Here is a 20774-nt window from a genome sequence, read left to right on the forward strand (position 1 = left end):
ACCCTTCTGGCTCAGTACCGCAATTTGGGAGTAGACTCCCGCTCTAAAGCTTGCTCCTGTAAGATTTTAATTAGGGTTTAGATGACTAGTATCTAGATGATGGGAAGGCAGTATACCACCATATAACCTTCATGAGGACTTGTCCAACCTCAAGTGAATCATCCCGACTCTCTTTGTTAAACTGAATGTTTCTTTTAAGGAGGGTACTTTGTGCCGTGTGCCTGCCAGTGCACAGCACTTGCTTCAGTGCTGAGTGACACAGACACTAAGGCCTGTGTCCCCTCTCACTTTAGTTTTTATTCATAATCATAAACTTATCTCTTCAATCAAGCTAGACGCGAAGGGGAATAAGGAAAATATGTAACTCAAATGTTTCAGTTATGGTTTCTATTGTGAAAAATCACCATGACTAAAAGCAACTTGGAGAGTAAAGGGTTTATTTCCTTTCACAACTTGTAGTCCACCAAGAAGAAAAGTCAGGATAGAAACTCAAGGTAGGAACCTAGAGGTAGGAACTGAAGCAGAGACCAAGCCTGCTCCTCCTGGTTTGCTCAGTTTGCATTCTTACACACCTCACAACCACCTGCACTGGAAAGGCAGGACCCACAATGGGCTGGACCATTCTACATCAATCAAAACAATACACAGAGACTTGCTTACATGCAATCTGATGGCATTTTCTCAACTGAGGTTCCCCTTCCCAGATAACTCTAACTTGTATGAAACTGACAAAAACTAAAACCAAACAAATAAAATCCAAAACCCAAAACTAAGCAGGACAGCAAAGAAGCACGGGGAGAGCACAAAGGTTCCAGGGTACTGTGAGCAGGAGATGGGATGTGCTCTCCTGAGCTGCACAAGGAATGGTCTAGTGGTTAAGATGCATACAAATCAAATTAATTACAACAGTCCCCAGCTGGCAATGGGGATCTTCTTGCTGGCTTCCAAGATGCCTTCTTTCACCTTCCTAAAGACCACATGAATCACCCAACCACTCAGTCTCAGCAGCGCACATGAAACAATGGGAAACATTTGTGCTTGTTCAGCATTTGTCACTGACAAGTTACCAGGACCTTATACTTTGGGATAAAGTTCTCATTGTAAACTTTCTTGCCTCGGATGAACTTGCCACCAGTGCCATTATGGCATGTAAAGTCACCACCCTGGCACATGACTCCTGGAACTTCCTATGAAAGAAGGAACCTTTCTAACAAACCTATTTCCTCCAGTGCTCAGACCATGAAACTTTTCTGCTGCCTTCAGAACTTTCTCTGCAAGTAAGTGAAAGAGATAGAGTCCGTGGATTCATCATCATCAAAGTAGTGTTGGCTATAGCTAAAAGCAAGCCACTACTGAGGGTCAGCAACATCTGAAAAGCTACTAATTCTTCTTTCTATTGCTCTTAATTTTTAATTGGGTCCTTTGTCCAGAAGAGTTTTTCCAAGTAGGTACTCATTTAAACTGTCTGTTGAATAAATCAATTAATAGATAAACTCATCAACCAATTAACAGATACTTGATAGTGTGCTAGGAAATGGTCGGACTGAGACATGGAAGTCAAATATAGCAGCAACTCCCTTCTATTGGAGGTGACATGCCCTAAATCAGTTTCCCTGGTTTTAGATTTTCACTCTCTACACTTCTGAGCTTCTTCTTATACACACGATTCAAAACACTAAACCAAACAACCTTGGGAGCAGACTAGGTCTATGGTTCAACCATAGCACACTTTCAGGCTTTAGGTTCAACCCTCAGTAATGAAAAGTGAAATTTCTAAACACCCTTTGGAGTATGTAATGTTTATCATTCCCCTATCCACACTACTGCATTTTCAGGACCCAGCTCAGCAGGTCCTTGACATAGCAGGCACTCAACAAACCCTCACTGAGTAGACTGCAGAACAGTTGCACAGCATGTATCTGAGCAATAAAAATTAAAAGGTCTAAAAAGTGTTCATATTAGTCTATCTAAATAAACTCATCTGGTAATATCTAATTTGGGGATGTATCTTCGTATTTTCTAATACTTTTGAAACGGGGAGCTGGCTGAGTGGATAAAGCACAGGTGTGAGAACTGGAGGCCACCTGCAATCCCAACAACTAGAAGCAAAGACAAGGGATCCCTAGAACAAGCAAGCATCCTAGACTATCCGGAATCAGTGAGCCATGGGTACTACAGAGACACAATGACTCAGTAAAGTCATTGGCTTTAGGAATGACAACCAACACCAACATCAGGCCTCTACAAACATACATATGTGACAAGCACATGTGTCCACGCACATGAAAATATACACCTACATGCAGAACACACAGACATAAACAAGCATGTACATGTACACACACATGAAAATATACACCTGCGTGTAGAACACACAGACATAAACAAGCATGTACATGTATACACACACTATTTCCTAAACTGACTCTAAATAAATAAAACTTAAATATTAAGAAGAAATTCACAGGCTGAGCAGATGGTTCAGCAGTTAAGAGCACTGACTGCTCTTCCAGAGGACCTGGGTTCAATTCCCAGGACCCACATGACAGCTCACAATTGTCTGTAATTCCAACATCTGACACCCTCTCACAGACATGCACACAGGCAAAACACTAATACACATAAAATAAATTTTAAAAAAGAAGAAATTCATTTGTAAAGTTTCATCAGAATTCTAAGTTCATATAATACACTTGCCACAGATGCCTCAATTTATAATCACCTACATCTCTTAAAAATGAAAATCATGTCAGCCCAAAGGCCTGTACTTGGTGCCCTGGCAACTGCTTTCTTCTGATCATGTTACTGTATCTACAGAAGAGGACTGTGAAGCAGTAATTTCTGAGAAGTCTGTTATTACTGAGCTCTGTTAGTAACCTCTATGTAAGGGCTGCTACTCATCTCATGTGAAACTGGCCTTCAATCCATGAAAAAAGTTTCTTGGGCTGCATACTGTCTAGCATTCATCAGACTTCAAGTATTTACAGAAGCATAGGTTTCTGTAGCCTTAGAAATGAGACAGACAGATTTTTCTTACCTCTTTTCTGGGTACTAGGAACAGAACCTAGAACACTGAACACTGCACAGAGAAGGCAAGCCTCCTTACTGAGCTACACCCCAGCCACACCCAGCTCCTCTAAACTCTAATTTTCTATGTGTTAATAACCAAAATTTCTCATACAGCTGCCCAAACTAAATGACTAAACTGAACTAGAAAACATAATAAAGTGGTTAAGAGTACAGACTTAGAAAAAACAAACAACTTTTTATTTAAAAAAAAAAAATCCTAACACACAAAACGGCCATATCATGAACCCCATACACTCACTGCCCCAGCAGCAAATGTGTTTCAGGAGCACCCTGAAACCTAGCCCCTCACTGCAACAACACTGGCCTTCTCACGATCAGTGCAGGTTATTATGAGGCTAACGCCAGACTCCATTAATAATGAATCCAATAGTCAAGAGGGCCCAGACTTTGAGTTAGACAGACATGGAGTCAGTTCAGGCTGTGTCATCTACTCTGGCTGGCCATTCCCTTAATTTTTTAGAGACTGCTTTTCCTCTGCAAACATGTGGCAGTAATTCCTGCTTTACTAGATGGCACTAGCCGTGAACTGAGATAAGAAGGCATCAGAAGAAGGGAGCCTGGAGCTAACACATAGAAAATAGCAACTTCATGTCAGCTAGGGTGTGATTACCATTTCCACTCAGGCTCACACAGGACAAAATGGGCCAAAGCCTACTTGAAAAGAGCCCACAGGGAGTTCAACCTCCTTTCCCTGAAAACAGGAACAGACCAAGAACTCGCACCTGCCCCCATCAGAAAGCAGGGAAGAGCAACTGTGGTAGCTGTGCAGCAAGGGCTATTCTATTGGAAGCAACCGGTACTTCCCATGGCAGCAATGTCAATATGGTAACTTAGCCATTAGAGATGTGATTTGCCCATTAAACAAAGGGAGAGGCCCCTTCCTCGATAGCTGTCCTACTCTCTACTGGCTACACAATCTGAGGAAGGCACAAGCCAGACAAGTCAAGGTTTCCTCTTTACAAGTACGAAGTTAAAACTTCAAGTCCTGAAATTAGACTCATCTTGTAACTAGGACTAGCGAGAAATCATGTATAGAATCTTAAGTGTCAGAAAAACCTATAGGATTATAGAAACCATGTATGCTTTCCATCCACAGCAATGGGGACACAGAATGAGCTCAAAGGTGGAACTTGCTTGCTGCCCTCCAACCGCAGAGTGAGAAAAACCTTATAGTGTTTAGAGGCAGAGACACAAATCCAAATATTCAAGATGTATACAATGTATGATCAAGTAATGGATGATACGGCTTGTAGCTTCCAGTAGAATAACTCTAAGGTAGACCGGAAACTAGTTTTTTTTTTTTTCAACTGTTTTCATTTCCAAATGACTGAAAACTACTAAAGGATGGCTCTAGGATGGGTTCTATTCGTGCTTAAAAAAGAGAAAAATCATAATCCCAGCACTTGGGAGGCAGAGGCAGGCGGATCTCTGTGAGTTCGAGACCAGCCTGGTCTACAAGAGCTAGTTCCAGGACAGGCTCCAAAACCACAGAGAAACCCTGTCTCGAAAAAGAAAAAAAAGAAAAAGAAAAAGAAAAATCAGCCAGCAGGAGGCAGTGACATTTGCCCAGGAGTCAGGAACAGAGGATACAAGGGGGAGGTTTTGTTTTGGTTTTCGGTTTTTCGAGACAGGGTTTCTCTGCGTAGCTTTGCAGCCTGTCCTAGAACTCACTCGGTAGACCAAGCTGGCCTCAAACTCGTAGAGATCCACCTGCCTCTGCCTCCCAAGTACTGGGATTAAAGGTGTGTGCCACCACCACCTGGCTACAAGGGAGAGTTTTGTGCTGCAGAAGGAACGAAGAGGGAGAACAGCCAACCATATGGGTAAAGCACTAAAACAGTGCTGACCAGGGCAAGGTCAGTTCCCATCCTGTGGAAGTTTGGATTTAATATACAACAAAAGAGACAGATAAGCAGGGCCTTCTGTAAGATGGTAAGAGGTAAGGATGCAGGAAACTTAAAGATGCTCAAGGCCCAGCAAAGCATCCTGGTAAAGGATGCTGTAAAGTCAGATAAAGCAAGTTCATGGCTCTTTGAAAACTCTCACCTTAGTTATCACGAGCGATTCTCTGTGGCTTCTGAAGCGTTCCCACGTTAGTTCTGGAAACTCATCCATCTGAGATCAGTATTTCTTTGTGGGAAAGAGTCATTCATTACTTTCAACTATGCAAGCACTACCTGACCTTTACAATAAAAGTGTGACTGCTAGGGCTGTGTTCTGAATTTTAAGTAGATACAAATTCATTCTTGGAAAACACCAAATGCCAAGCTGGTGCTATTTCCACTTAACTTATGAAGTGTCCAAAAAAAAAAAAAAAATGAGACTCCTCAGTGATAATAATGGCATTCCTGTGCCATCCATCTGAACATGCACAGGTCACAACCTCATTCAGAGCTTGTCACACTCACATCCAATGGCACAGGCTCAGGACAACCCAGAGCTCTGCTTCCGCACTAAGCACAACTTAAGCCAGTTTCAGAACCCAGCACTGTGGCTTAGTCGGCTCACATTCATTTCAAAGGGGGTTCTAGTGTGTTATTTCAAGTCTGCTGCCAACAAAATATAGCTGATAGGACTATTTTTTTTGTGAGTGATAATGATGAAAAGTTAAGTCTCAATTTCAGCTCTAACCTACTAAAACTGTTTGAATAATTGATTAGACTGTAAGTCAAGGCAATCAAATTTATTTTGGGTTATGCAATCACAGAACTGATTACTTTTCAAATAAAACTCCAGAGTGCCAGATTACTTCCCAGAATAAGAAGAAAGAAGCAATAGTATACATGAATGAGAGCGAGAGTGGATGTGTATGAGAACATGCACAGTTTTGCTGGCTTCCTCCTGGAAGCCATAACACAAGAGCCTCCAAGCTTAAATCTATGAACAATGCTCAGAAAATCTTGCAAGACAACAAAAAGCAAGTAATTGTGATGTATAGCTCCAGCTTGACAATTAGTCATTTAGAGTAGATTGATTTCTCAAGGTAATTTTAGAGATTCAAGAAGTACATTGGATGGAAAGCAACAGAAAAATAACATACCAAAAAAGGCAGTTTGTTAAAGGAGATAGATTTCTCAATGATACTCACTCATGTATCCTAAACAACAATCCTTCAAAGTAAAACACTACTAGTCTAAATCTATCCGTGAATGAAAAGGCATCTTTCAGTTAACTATGATTCGATTCATTTTCACAATTATAACCTACTTCAGGCGTGCCTCCCCCAGAGGGAACACTGAGGACAACAAAGCTAGGTGTCCCTTGGGACAAAACAACGAAGATGGGATTTTCCCTAGCAATCCAATGAAGTCACCTGAACATGGGGGATGATGAGCTTCCCTTCTCATGGACAGGAGGAAGGACTTCCCTTCTTATGTGAGCCTGAAAACTAAACCCCAGTAACACCTTTAAAAGGGCAAAGGAAAGACAAGCCCCCGCACAGTGGCCGGACAAAAAAGAAAGACCAAGAAGTGCGGAAAGTGACTTTAAATGAATGTACCAGAACTAATCTACACAAACAGATGATGCTCCCTTCAAAATCATTACCTTGGAAATTAATCCTTTCTAATGCTGTTGGTATGGGCGCTTTGGAATCTGTTTTGAAGCCTGGAATTTTCCATATTCTTACAGCCAGAAATTACTTGACTTTTTACGCTAAATTTAGCATCAGTCCAGAGTCTTCTGAGTATTGATGCTTTTCCTTTAAATTCCTCCCTTCTTTCTCAAGTAGAGGTGACAAGTGCCTGCCTAAACAATCACTCTACTTCTTGGTCAGAGCAGCTGTGGCTCTGGACTGGAGCTGCTGGTTTATTTATCAGTCTCTGACAATGCTGTAAAGCTCAATGAGGAGAGAATTTATCACATGTCATTACTGGACCCTCAGTCCCACCCCAGTGCCTAGAAAGTTACAGGAATCCAAGAAACACTGAAAACACAATCTATCTTCAGGGTGGCATGATCTATTCATTCCCCCTTCTCAGAAAAGGTAAGCATGGCCGGGCAGTGGTGGTGCACACCTTTAATCCCAACACTTGGGAGGCAGAGGCATACACACCTTTAATCCCAACAATCCCCAACAATCGGAAGGCAGAGGCAAGTGGATCTCTGTGAGTTCAAGGCCAGCCTGGATAGTTCCAGGACAGGTTCCAAAGTTACAGAGAAACCGTGTCTTGGAAATTAAAAAAAAAAAAAAAAAGTAAGCATGGCTGTGTATCTCTGTAGAGTAACATTATCTTTTATATCCTGGGGAGTGGATTTGATTACTTTTGTTACTTATGTATGTACAGAAAAGAGTAAAAGTCATGAGTACATCTCCACATACTAAAACTTTACTTCTCATGCCCAGATATGCAAGCCTACCGTACCTAGCTGCAGTATCTTTATGGTGTCTCTGTAGGCTTTCATCACCAGCTTGAAATGACGATAAAGTGGATAGCACAAAACTCTCCTTCCAAAAGACACCAGGATTTCAGGAACGTCTGTCCAAGTCTATGAAGAGTCATATCAGTAAGTAATTTCCATAACATACATACACAACAAAAATCACACAGTCAAAAAGGAACAATCCCAATTAAACTCTGAACCCCTGATCACTGGCACAAGTGAGATTCTTCTTGTACACCTCACTTGGTCACAGACTCACTCTTCCTCAGGCTGCATCAACAGATCACACGTGTGGATTAAAGCCCATACGTGCAGCAGGGGCATTTTAGAGTCTTAATTGGGACAGGCATCCAGACATGGATTTGGACTTGATGGTAAAGTGGGGACAGGGACAGGCTTCCTGACTTTATAAGTAGCTACCAGCTGAGGTGGCTGGCAATGCTGCCGGTCTACTCTTACTACTGGAACATAACAGTCTCATACTCAGTGATGCGACTCTTACCTCCTCACAGAAGGAAGTAATATATGAAGCAACCTCCACTGTACAACTTAAAGTATGCATTATCTGAACTGATGGTACGACTTTGATGTTAGACAAATTGTTCCAAACTCAGAAATGTAAAAGATAACTATTTTTTAATAAATGTTATGAAAACTGTAGAAAAATTTTTAGAAAATAGAAACAAAACCAACTATCGTCACACTAAAAGAGGATAGCAGGCCGGTGGGAAGGCTCCACGGGTAGAGGTGCTTTGTACCTGGTAAACCTGAGTTCAATCCATGGAACCCACATAAAGGTGGATGGTAAGAACTGATTCCACAAAATTGTTCCCTGACTTTCACATACATGCTATGATAAGTGCCCTGCAAAATAGTAATAGTGACAAATAAAATCTTAATTATTTTAAAGATTTCTTTCTTTATTTATTATGTGTACAGGGTTTTGCCTGGATGTATGCTTGTACACCAGAAGAGGGCACCAGATCTCATTGCAGATGGTTGTGAGCCACCATGCGGTTGCTGGAAATTGAACTCAGGATCTCTGGAAGAGTAAGTAGTCAGTGCTCTTAACCTGAGCCATCTCTCCAGCCCCCAATTTTAATGTTTTTAAAAAGAGGTTAGCAGCTCTAACCATAAAATAATAGGATGCAGAACAATTTGTTTTAAACTATATGATCTAAGTTTCTTTACATGTAAATTCAGCAACACTCACCTTACTGAGTGTTGTTCAATAAGGTTACTGAAGAACAAGATAAATAGGAGATATAAAACACGGCACGTGACTCTGGTAGTCCATTATCACCTGGGTTTGTTACCTATGTTGAACTCTGCGTCCCATTTTACTAACATACCTGCAGTTCTGTCCACATTTTCTCAACAACCCACAGTATCCTCAGTGTTCCGCCACAATTTCTAAAATGCTTCCTGATTGACTATTCCAACAAGTTTATTCTTATTTTATTTCATTTACTTATTTATTTTCGGTTTTTCTAGACAGGATTTCTCTGTAGCTTTGGAGCCTGTACTGGAACTAGTTCTTGTAGACCAGGCTGGCCTCGAACTCACAGAGATCCGCCTGCCTCTGCCTCCCGAGTGCTGGGATTAAAGGCATGCGCCATCACTGTCCGGTAACAAGTTTATTTTTTTAAAAGTATAATAAAGCTCCCAATGTAAAAATATTAAAAAAAATTTTAAACAACAAAAAATTGCTTGAACTAACCAAAATGAACAACAGAAAAAATAATTTTATAAACAACGAAAGTGTAAACAATTTCAAGTAGAACTCATACCTCAAACCAGCAGAGAGTTGGGCTCAGCTTTCTGATAGTCCACGCAGACTCGACCTTTGTGTTGAAGAAAGCAGTGTCACCATCAAAAGTCATTTGAAAATGAAACAAATATATTCACTGGAACTAGTACAAAAATGATATATTTATGAGTGTATTGATGCAGAGACTAATAGAAGATGTCTCTGTTCACCGTGCTTGGAATTTTGTGGAATTAATCACTTCACTAATGAGAGCATCAGAATGTACAAACAAATAAGCAGGGGCATACAAACAGAACTGAAGCAAAATGTTTGCTGTTTCTTTCTCCACTAAATCATTCGCTGTTGAACTGCTGCTGGGCACCTGAAAACCCCATAGAAACTGCCTTTCAGAAAATGCATGCGAGATTAACAGTAGTCTAAAGCCTTGCAAAGTTGCAAGACTTCATGATTTTAAACATGCAAATAAAAGAAAAATTGGCAAATTTTATCAAGTATAACACTTTCTCTCATCGAGATTTAGTATGTGGGGCTAGAGAAAGGGCTCGGTAGTCCAGAGTACTAGCTGTTCTTGTACAGGACCTGGGTTCATTTCGAAGCTCCCACATGGTGGCGCACAACCACTCATAACTCCAGTTCGAGGGTATCTAATGCCCCTTTCTGACCTCCACAGGCACAAACATGGTGCAACATACATATGTGCAGGCAAAACCTCAAAAACACAAAATTTAAAATCTTTCAAAAAATTTAAAGGACTCGATAATATAAAATGATGAATCTTTATTTTTTTGACTAAGTAAACATTTTATCAACTTAGAACGTCCTTAAAAAATGACTTGAGGGGCTGGAGAGATGGCTCAGTGGTTAAGAGCACTGGCTGCTCTTCGAGAGGACCTGGGTTCAATTCCCAGAACCCATATGGCAGCTCACAACAGTTTGTAATTCTAGTTCCAGGGGACCCAAGGCCCATGGCAAAACAGTAATACACAGAAAATGAAAATAAATTAATTTTAAAAAGACTTGAAAATAAAGTATTTTCAGATAATTACATTCTTGATACCCCAAGATTATTCACTTAGATCACATGCAGACTGCAAAAGTCACTTCAGAAATTTTCAGAATCATGACAACAAAGAAATGTCATCTCAAACTACTATTGACAGTAGGATGCTGTGTGAGGTAAATTAAATCACAGTGTAGATGAGTGCGAGCACACACACACATGCACAGTGAAAGAAAACCAGACAAATCATCTTGTAACTGTTGTTATTACTAACTATTGGAATTATGGGAAATCCAATGATATAAATTATCTGCATAATCAAAAAGAAAAAGGAAAGCATATGATAAGGCTAAAATTCTGAGCACAAGTAATTACAAATAGTGAGGCCACACTACCTAGAAAGACTTTGGTTTTCCAGCATTTATCTCTTCATTAATTCAAAGACTGGATGCACTGGTGATTGAACATGCTGTCTTTAAAATAATGACACGGGGCTGGAAAGATGGCTCAGTGGTTATGAGCACCGACTGCTCTTCCAGAGACTCGAGTTCAATTCCCAGAACCCTACATGGCAGCTCATAAGTGTGTGTAAATCCAGTCCCTGGGTGATCTGACACCTTCACATCATTGCACATAAAATAAAGTTAAAAAATAAATAAATAAATAAAATAATGACACGACCCATGGTTTCTTTAGTATACAATAAGAAGATGAACAAAAAGTCAAAGCGGGGTCTCCATTTACAGCTCAGGCTGGCTTTGATCTTTCAAACCTCTTGCCTCGGCCTGAGACGATTCTATTAAATAACAAAAAGAAATGTGATTCAAGATTTGAAAAAATGGGACTGACATACAAATCTTTTAAAGTACACACTGTATACTAAGATTCTTTTCTGCAAAAGTGCAAAAGGCTTTACTCTGCATGAGATAGATGAAGCTTGGAGAAAAACACAAGTGTGGTAGTTGGCTCTTTTGCTACTCTCTAGTGTCAAATGACACGGCCTTCCTTTCTACCCTTGGCTTACTTCCTTACACTTCTCTGCTCTGCTATCTATCTAGTAGATCTACTGCCAAGAGAGAAGAGACAAGACCATAGTTACTTCTGCTGGGACAGCCCCTAAGTAATCTATCACAACAGGCTCTGCTCTCAACAGGTAGCGAAGCCCTAGCTCCCCTGAGCTAACACAGTGGTCTACCACAATGACAAACACACAGACTTACATTGTGATCTCCTTCAGTGACACGTACTTCATAGCAATAGGCCAGAAGGATGTCAACTAAACTGTAGTACACTTGACGGTGAGCTGTCTTGTCCAGCAGGTAAGACTTATTTACAAATTTTCGTAGCTGATATTTTTCCTCATCTGAAAAAGACACTAAAAGAAAACACAGCTTTGAAAATTAAATGTGCCATTCAGGTTCATAAAACACCCAGTGCAGAAGATTTGCCAAAACTGGAACTCCGAATATAGAAAGCAAAATCAAAGTTATTTATCCATAACTCTACATATAAGGCAATTTCTTAAAGGAGGCTTTTCAAGCTTTATTAAGAGTCATGCATCTGTTCAAACCTTCCAGACCTTTCCTCCTACATTTCAATAGTAGTTTCTGACTTCACAAATATTTTTCCTAAGTTTTATTCTCATTATTTTAAATTGTGTGTGTGTGTGTGTGTGTGTGTGTGTGTGTGTGTGTGTGTATGCAGGAGGCTAGAGATATCATGCCCTCAGGAACAGTCATTAAAGACAATTATGAGCTTCCTGACACAGATACTGACCAATCTAGTGGGGTCTTTTTGTCATTTGAGGATCCATCTTCCAGAATGACTCTAGATTGTGTCAAGCTGACATAAAACTACCAGGACACCTTCCTGGAAATACTTCTCACCCTGCCTGGTAATAAACTTAGCAGCACTTTTTCCACTTCTTTCCAGTTTAATGGATTTAAGTGACTGTGGTATGGAGAATTCCGAGATGACCCACAAAGAGCGGCATCACTCCCTTTGTGGACAAGATCTTGTCACTTGGTTCTGTCCATCAGAATGTGACAAAGATGACGGGACAGTCATTGCCATGTTCACATTCCATTACTGTTGGAGTAGAGCCAGGATATTCCTGGGGTGAGATGGCCTGTGAAAAGGCTATGTGGCAGGTACTTCTGGAACCTCCACAATCTGAAGGTTGCCCCATTTAAAAGCTGGCAAGAAAACGGGGCCAAAGCTTTGCAGATTGAAGGAAGAAAATTCTGTCAACAATAATATGAGCCTAGAGAAAAGAATGCAACAACCAATACCTACTTTTAAAAAGAGATGGGCATAATTGGCTAATAAGTATGTCTATAGACTGAGACTGCTTGTTCGTTTCTGGCCACCCAGACCCGAAAAAAATTACACAAAAACTGTACTAATTAAAACACTGCTTGGCCTATTAGCTTACGCATATTTCTAGCTAGCTCTTACATCTTAAATTAACCCATCTCTATTAATCCATGCATCACTACGAGGTCGTGGCCTACGGGCAAAGTTCCAATAGGCTCTAGCGAGCATCTTTATCTTTTGGCAGCTACTCTTCCCTCCTTTATCTGCTTAGAATTCCTGCCTTGCCCTATTCTGTGCTACAACAGGCCAAAGTAGCTTTATTCATTAACCAATGGTATTCACAGCATACAGAGGGGAATCCCACATCCTATGTCCAACCTTTTAACCTTACGAAAAGATGCTACCATGTCATGATAACCACGTCCAAAGAACCACACAATCTAGTCACAAAAAAAGAGCATTAAAAGGTTTCATAATATTTTATGCAAGTTTATGATTTCATGTTGGGCTGTACTCATAACTCTCATCCCACAGGCAAGTCATATCTGAGCTACCACAGTCTTGCAAGGCCCCAAGCAGAGGACGAATCAGAGCCAGACCTGAACTCTAATATATGGAGACAGCGAGAACACAGTATAGAGATAAGCTGTTCTACAGCAAGAAACTTAACTGTGATTCACTTACTAATGGTCGGGTACTTCAGTTAGTGCCACTCTGCTAAACAGATGGCATTATTTCCTAGTTGTGTTGGCAAACTGGGTTTGCTCTGTGAATTGCCCATCAAACTTTGTTCTGTCCAATTTTTCCTATTGAACAGCTTGGCCTGTCAAATTTTTTATAAACTTTTTGTGAATTATAAATAAATCCTTGGGTCAGCAAGATAGCTCATTGGGTAAAAACACATGCCAATAATGGCCAAGGACAACCCAAATTTGTTCCCAAGAACTCAATAAAGGGGGAAGGAAAAAAAATCAACCCCACAAAGTTGTTCTCTAACCTCCATACATGAGCCATGGAATATATAGACCCACAAACATCACACACACACACACACACAAGCAATAAATTAAATATATTAAATATAAATCCCAACCAAATTCCAAATCTGCTGATTTTGGGATACCTTTTGCCTCAGAAACTGTTTTCAATATAATTCCAAACAGGGAAGGAAGGAAGGAAGGAAGGAAGGAAGGAAGGAAGGAAGGAAGGAAGATAGATTCTGGATTTAGAGCCTTGGTTAAAGTTTTTTCCAACTCCTAAATCATACATGAACTCTCTTAAGGTTGTCTCACTTGGGGCTGGAGAGATAGCTCAGTGGTTTAAAGCACTAGCTACTCTTCCAGAGGACCCAGGTTTCAGTCCCAGCACCCGCATGACAGTTCAAAACAATCTTTAACTCCCATTCCAGGGGATCTGACGCTCTCTTCTGACCTCTTGCAGGCACCAGGAATATGTGTAGTACATGGATATACATGCAGACAAAGCATTACTACACATTTTAAAAACCGTAAAAAAAATAATAATAACAACAGCAATATCTAATGGAATAATAAAATCTATCTGGAAGCTAGCTTTTCATGTTTCAAGACTTCACTTTATTCCAAATAAACAGTGAATCCCACTATACTGAACCACCAACTTTGTCAGACAGAATTGCTGCTTTTGTTACTTCAAAGTACTTTTGGTTTTTGACAGCTGTTGACAATACAGTATTTTCCCCAATTTCCATTATTAAATATTTCATGATAAAAGAGAAAAAATGTTTCACTTTTTCTATCAGTCACTTTTACTAAATATTGACTACATATTCTAAAATAACACACTGAAATGCTTAAATGTTAATGATACAACAAAATGCTTTATTTTCATGAAGACAAGCAAATATGAGACTTCAGTTTCTTAGTTTCCTTTGATGCCTACAATTTAGGCAATCTACCATATATCTCTTAATATCAAGTCTTTTAAAAAAATCTCTGTGTGCATGTGTCTATTTTATGGTATGTGGAAATATATGTTTGTATGTGTGTGCCTGCATGTGGAGGCCAGATGGTTGGCATCAGGCATTTTCCTCCATACTTTCCTTTTGGTGAGCCTGGAGCTCACCAATTCTGCTAGTCTAGCTAGTCAGCTTGCTCTGGGGATCCCGTCTCTATTTCTAGGATTGTAAATAGACTACCACACTCACCCAGCATTTTATGTTGGTGCTGGGATCCAAATTCAGTAGCTTCCATGAGCATGGCAAGCACAATCCCATCATAAAATCATTCTACAGTTACACAATGGTCATGCAACATATTTTCTATTCTCTCTCACACTAACACTATTAGTCCTCAATACTATACAGAGTCAAAAGCATGATCAGAAAGAATAACCACCAAAAACACAAACTGTTCATTCAGTTCTAGTTCTTGTAAGCAAAACTGGCTTTATTAGTTACTTTTTTGTTGCTATCACAAACTATCACAACCAGAAGTAGCTGACAGAAGGAAGAGTTTATTCGGCTTATGGTTCTAGAGGGTAAGAGTCAATCATGGCACGGAGGTGGAGGTATGGCAGCAAGTGGGGGAAGCACAGCAATAGAACAGGACAACGAGAGCTCATATTTCAACCACAAGCACCAAGCAAAGAGAGACAACTAAAAGTGGAATAAGGTTATAAAATTTAAAAGCCTACCCCTAGGTAGTTTCAGGACAGGCTCCAAAGCTACAGAGAAACCTGGTCTTGAAAAACCAAACCAAACCAAAACGAAACAAAAGCATTTAATGAGCTTATGGTTTCAGAGGGTTAGAATCAAAGATGGTGAAGAAAAGACATGGCAACAGAAGCAGCTGAGAGCTCACAACTTGATCTGTAAGGAAGAGGCAGAAAGAGCTACCTGGGAATGATGTGAATCTTTTGAAACTCCAAAGTCCACTCCTAATGACACACCTCCTCCCTTGTACCTTCTAACCCTTCCCAAACAATTGTAGCAACTGGGGACCAAGTATCCAAACACATGAGCCTATGCGGGTTACTCTCATTCCAACCACCAGAGCCTAGTTCCACGCCTGGTACGACACTCTCCATGGTAGAGAGTCAAGGCTGGCACCTCTTAACATCCTGGGGTCTCTGTCACAACCCAGGCATCAATTTCACAGATTCACACAATGTCCTTTCACAGCAGGAACTCCCCTGACACATGCTGCCTGGTCTCAATGCTTCTCTAAAATCACATGAAGAATCCATGTGATTCTTACTCTTCCACCCTTCAAGCTGCCAAAGTTAGCATGGCACGGATGGCACTGCCAAGTATGGCTATCCCCAAATAAAAGTGCACCTGATCTCACATCTTTCAAATTAGTATTTTTTAAACCATTTCCTATCATTCACTTTTAAATCCCACTAGCAGAAGAGCCCTGCTTCCACTTCTCATGCTTCATATAAAAGTTAGGTCAGAGAGTTAAAGGGATATAGTTCAGAGGTTAAGAGCATTGGTTGCTCTTCCAGAGGTCCTGAGTTCAATTCCCAGCATCCATATGGTGGCTCATATCTACCTATGAGGTCTGGCGCCCTCTTCTAGTGTGCAGTTATATATGCAGGCAAAACACTGTATACATAATAAATTTAAAAAAATCTTTAAAACAAAGGAAGAAAATTACAAAAAAATTATGTCAGAATAACTTGCAACATATAAGACTGGTTAAACTGCTGTGACCAAGAGCTGCCAGTAGCGGACGAACAATAGCTGAGGGAAAACATAAGCTTCCCCCCCTCCACTACCCTGGGAAGGGACCAGGGCCTGGTGGGCATTGGATTGCCTGGTTTATGACTTCTTTCTACACACATTCAAGATGGCTGCTCTAGGCTTGTATCATTTCCTAAATGATGAGAAAGCAGAAAGTAGGAGGAGGATGGCAAGCACCTTCTTTCTAAAGAAGGGACCCAGAAAGTACACAGAGCACTACCCATCATGCCCCTCCAGTCAGTACTCAAGCACGTGGTCACATCCAGCCGCAAGTAAAGAAAGGAAACCCAGCTCCTAGCAGAGTGAGATGTGCTCGGCTGTGACTCAAGGAGGTCTCTTAGAAAAGAAGAGTCATGAAAAGCCACTACCTTATCCAGAGATCAACAATTATTAAGCTGCCTTTTAATTTTCTTTAATCATTCTCCTGATAGACAGAGGTGCCTCAGCTCAACAAGACTGTCCCCCTATTCACAATTTGACAAAAGTCATATAAAATGATATAAGCCCTTGCATTAGTTTGGATAAGTGTCCCCAAAGCCCACAAGGTAAATAAAGGTTCTGTTATCTAACCTATGGTGGGAATTGATATAGTAGAATCTTTAAGGCAGAGCCAAATGAGACGACAAAGATCACAGGGAGCAAGCCTAAGAAGGATAGTAAGAATCCAGCCTTTTCCAATCTCTCACCATGAGCTTCAGCTATAATTTTCTGATCTATCACGGGCCCAAAAGCACAAGGCCAAACCATCATGTCCTCTTTTGTAGTTAGCGCTATTATTTTGTTATAGTAACAGAGACATGATTACCATAGCCCTTTTCATATATAATTTTCCAAACTCACCTTCTTGTATGAGCTTAAGTTTAACATGACTTTTTTACTTGTTTAAAAATTTTCCAGCCAAAAAGAAAAATACATCTAAACACACTGAAATTGCTAGAAACTATACTTCTTTTACTTGTTAAAATGTACTTAGTGCACAAAAATAGATTCTAAAATATATTCAATTATTTTTTTTCAACCATGTTAGCAAATCTATGCAAAAATGAAGGAAGAAATGCACTTATACAGGCATGGCTTCCACAATGACAAATGATTTTAATAACTCATTTAATTTGTTGGCCATCATAGTTAAAGAATATGTATTTCAAAAAGAATAAAACATAGGTATGTGTCAGGTAAAACATTCTTTAGAGAAAAATGTTTACAAATAGTTAAGACAGATAACTGAATGTTGTTTGCCTCACTGAAGGGCTCATCTAAAGATGCCTTTATTTAAATGGAAGTACTCAGTTCATGTTGAAAGATTCAGCTTAAAGAAGCTACATGAAGAAACAAACTCAATACACGAAGAAAGTACACTTGACAAAGTCTTTAAGACCCTTGTACTTAGCAAGATTTCAGACAGGATTCCCTTAAGCACAGTTTTTCCGACAGTCATTAATTTAGCTAATAGGAAAGTGCCAGGTGTTCACAGTAATATTATCTCACTAGAGAAAAGCCTTTATACCCTGGCTGACTAATAAAGACCTCAGCTTCCACATAACTCTTGAATCACAGAGAAAGCATGCCCAGAACTGTCTTTAAACACGCCAACTCTTCTACAGGGCCGTGTCTCCATTCTTAAGTAACGATAGCCATACTTGTTTGACAATATGAAAAGGTTAACCTCAGCATGTACAAAGTTACACTCCAAATGGAAGACTATCCACACATTCTCTATCACTTTCAAGGACTGTACAGCATAGGAAAAGCCTACTTAACTGTGCTCTTGAATTTAAAGATGCTAGTTGCCACTAGCCTTTGTATTAGCCTTTTCTTAAAATATCAACTTTTTCTGAGGATTTCTAGATTCCATTTTGGCCTTCTTAGTTCAAACATATTTTATATTTGAGCCAACCGAAAGAATCAGATATACAACTAATGAGGATATCATTATAGAAATCAATTGGATTTTCCTCAATCAATCAGTATGAGTTTCCTAAACCCCAATTTATCAAGATGGTAAATCACATTCCAAAGGGGAACTTGGAGTAGTCAGCACCAATCAGGTCTAACCCAGCAGCAGTACAGGAAATCCCAACACCTGAGTGGTCACCATCTCAAGCAACACCTATCAAGCAAGCATTTGTATGACTTAGCTGCAGAGTTGACAACATTTCAGATATTAATACTCTTAAAAATAATCTTTAGTAAAGTCAGCTCAATAGTGTTGGAGGAGATGCTGGTGCCCAAACATCACAACAAATTGCCCACGGCTACTTTCTGACAGACATTAGCAACCTACCTTGTTGGTATGTTTGAGACCTATGAAGGAGTCCCATGAAGATGGAAAGATGTTGTTGAGGTATTTGCTCTTTCTCCCAAACTCTTTCTGATTCTGTTACTTTAAACCTTCTCTTCCTCTTTAAATCCCCCTCCCAAACAACCCTGTCTTGTCTGGATCAGCGATTCAGTCATCCATAATCTGGCTCCTCTGAGTAACACATATCTGTCTATTACATTGTACGTGTACTGGAAACAGATCAAGAACCTGCGCTGCACTCGAGCCCTCAGCTAAATGGGCAGCCCTGCCGTTCCACCACTTTCAAAACTGACACTACCAGTTATCTCCACAAACACTCCAGGGCTCACTGGTGCCAAACAGGACGGCCCTGCAAGGAAGTTCATGGGCTGTAAATGGTATGTGGTGTCATAACAAGCAATCATGTGCCAAGACTCCTGGGCTGACGTTAACCACTGAAAGACAACTTGGGAAATGCGGTGAGTCCATCCTCGTGAAACCGGAGCTCCCAGGGAGCACAGCACTTAAAGCTGCCATTCAGGAGTCTTTGGGGGAGGAAAACCTGGATGTTTACAAAGCTGAAGATGTTAGTTAGTCAGACTCCCTTCTGTAACTCTGGGCTCCAATAAATATGACCAGTGTCACCACCCGAGCAAAGACAGCACCTAAGTTTCCCACCTACAGCATATCAAGAACTCAAAACAAAGGTCACGATAGTACGATGAAGGACGACTCCAAGGTACATCCCTATCATCTGCAATGTCCCATCTGAATGACAGCATCTCACTGCGGGGCACAAAGCAGGAAGGCAAGGCAGCAGAGAAGGGCAGAGACAATCGGGAGGAGACGAGAGACAGCAGCAATATGTATCTTGGTAAACGGAACTATAAAGCTAGTTCTTTGCTTTATTTCTTTTCTCCCATATTTTACCCTAGTTCGACACGCCAGTTCATTCCTCCAGTTCTGGGTGTCTCAAATATTTGAATAAGAATAAAATGAAAGAAAAAAATCTCATTAACAAGGAATTTTCCATTAAAGATTTGTAGAATGTACAAAAATGGCAATTTGACAGAGAAGTCATTCAATTCCTAGCTCTCCTGCCACTCAGTTCACTCTCTAACAATAATCTCTAAGACTCACAATGCAGGGAGGCTTTCATACACACAGCCTCATTCAATCCTGACGGCAGCTCTGAAGGAGGCAGATTTCCACAGCAACCCAAGGCTGCAGTCACTCAGCTGGCAGTGAGGGGGGAGTTAAATGCAAGCCTCATATTCAGCTGTGTCCTGCCTATACTTAACCTTATACCTGTCATAATGGAGGAGGCCCTTTCTGTTCAATACAGCTCAAGTTCCTCCACCTTAGATCACATAGCCTAGCTGTTTTGAAAGGTGACTTTTAGAATGAATCACCGTAATGGCTGAGCAGACTGCCTGAACCACCAATCTGGCTACAAGTCAGATAAAGGGTCGGGAGTCAGCGGTTAAAAGGACAGAGCACTGGCTCAATCTGTTAAAATTACAGAGGACCTCACCCGAAGCACTGCTGACATGGAGAACTGGCCTCAGAACACACTGCCATTATTAAAGGAGAGCAAGCTAGAACTGAAATCAAAGAGCATGCCTTCTGATTTTTAGGGCAACTAGCTCCCTCTGGTGGAGAGAAATCTCAACTACACCATCACAAGCTTCCTCTCAAACCACAGCACTGCCAAAACCGGGAGGGCAGCTGACCTTTAGGAGCAAACGTCTTGAGACCTACTTAGCTCATCCTTAATGACCCAGATCGAGTCAACAATGCTACATCTGCAGGTCTCTTAGCTGGGGAAGGGGTCTGCAGGAGTCATAAGCACAGACCAAACACAACCACAGAGCACACTGAGGACAATGGCACACACACCTATACTCAGAACCAACAGTCAGTTTCTAAATACAAGCACAGAGCACACTGAGGACAATGGCACACACACCTATACTCAGAACCAACAGTCAGTTTCTAAACACAACCACAGAGCACACTGAGGACAATGGCACACACACCTATACTCAGAACCAACAGTCAGTTTCTAAACACAACCACAGAGCACACTGAGGACAATGGCACACACACCTATACTTTAGAACCAATAGTCAGTTTCTAAATACAAGCACAGAGCACACTGAGGACAATGGCACACACACCTATACTTTAGAACCAATAGTCTCTAAAT

At 40.7% G+C, this 20774-nt stretch overlaps 1 protein-coding gene across 2 annotated transcripts in view; it reads right to left on the bottom strand.

The window, feature by feature from the left end:
- Shq1 (SHQ1, H/ACA ribonucleoprotein assembly factor) overlaps nt 1–20774 on the bottom strand; it is a 107775-nt gene that overhangs the window by 61637 nt on the left and 25364 nt on the right. Inside the window, exons 7-9 of one of the 2 annotated variants that reach the window (XM_041637941.1) lie at nt 11465–11619; nt 9264–9317; nt 7455–7578 (exon numbers count right to left, since the gene is read on the bottom strand). The exons of the other annotated variant lie outside the window; for it this stretch is intronic. Coding sequence (XP_041493875.1) covers nt 7455–7578; nt 9264–9317; nt 11465–11619 — 333 coding nt within the window. The remainder of the gene's footprint in view (nt 1–7454; nt 7579–9263; nt 9318–11464; nt 11620–20774) is intronic. 2 annotated transcript variants of the gene reach the window in all.

The sequence above is a fragment of the Microtus oregoni genome, unplaced genomic scaffold (genome assembly GCF_018167655.1).
Source record: "Microtus oregoni isolate MIOR12 unplaced genomic scaffold, Mior012 000002F_ref0000024, whole genome shotgun sequence".
Classification (NCBI taxonomy): Eukaryota; Metazoa; Chordata; class Mammalia; order Rodentia; family Cricetidae; genus Microtus; species Microtus oregoni.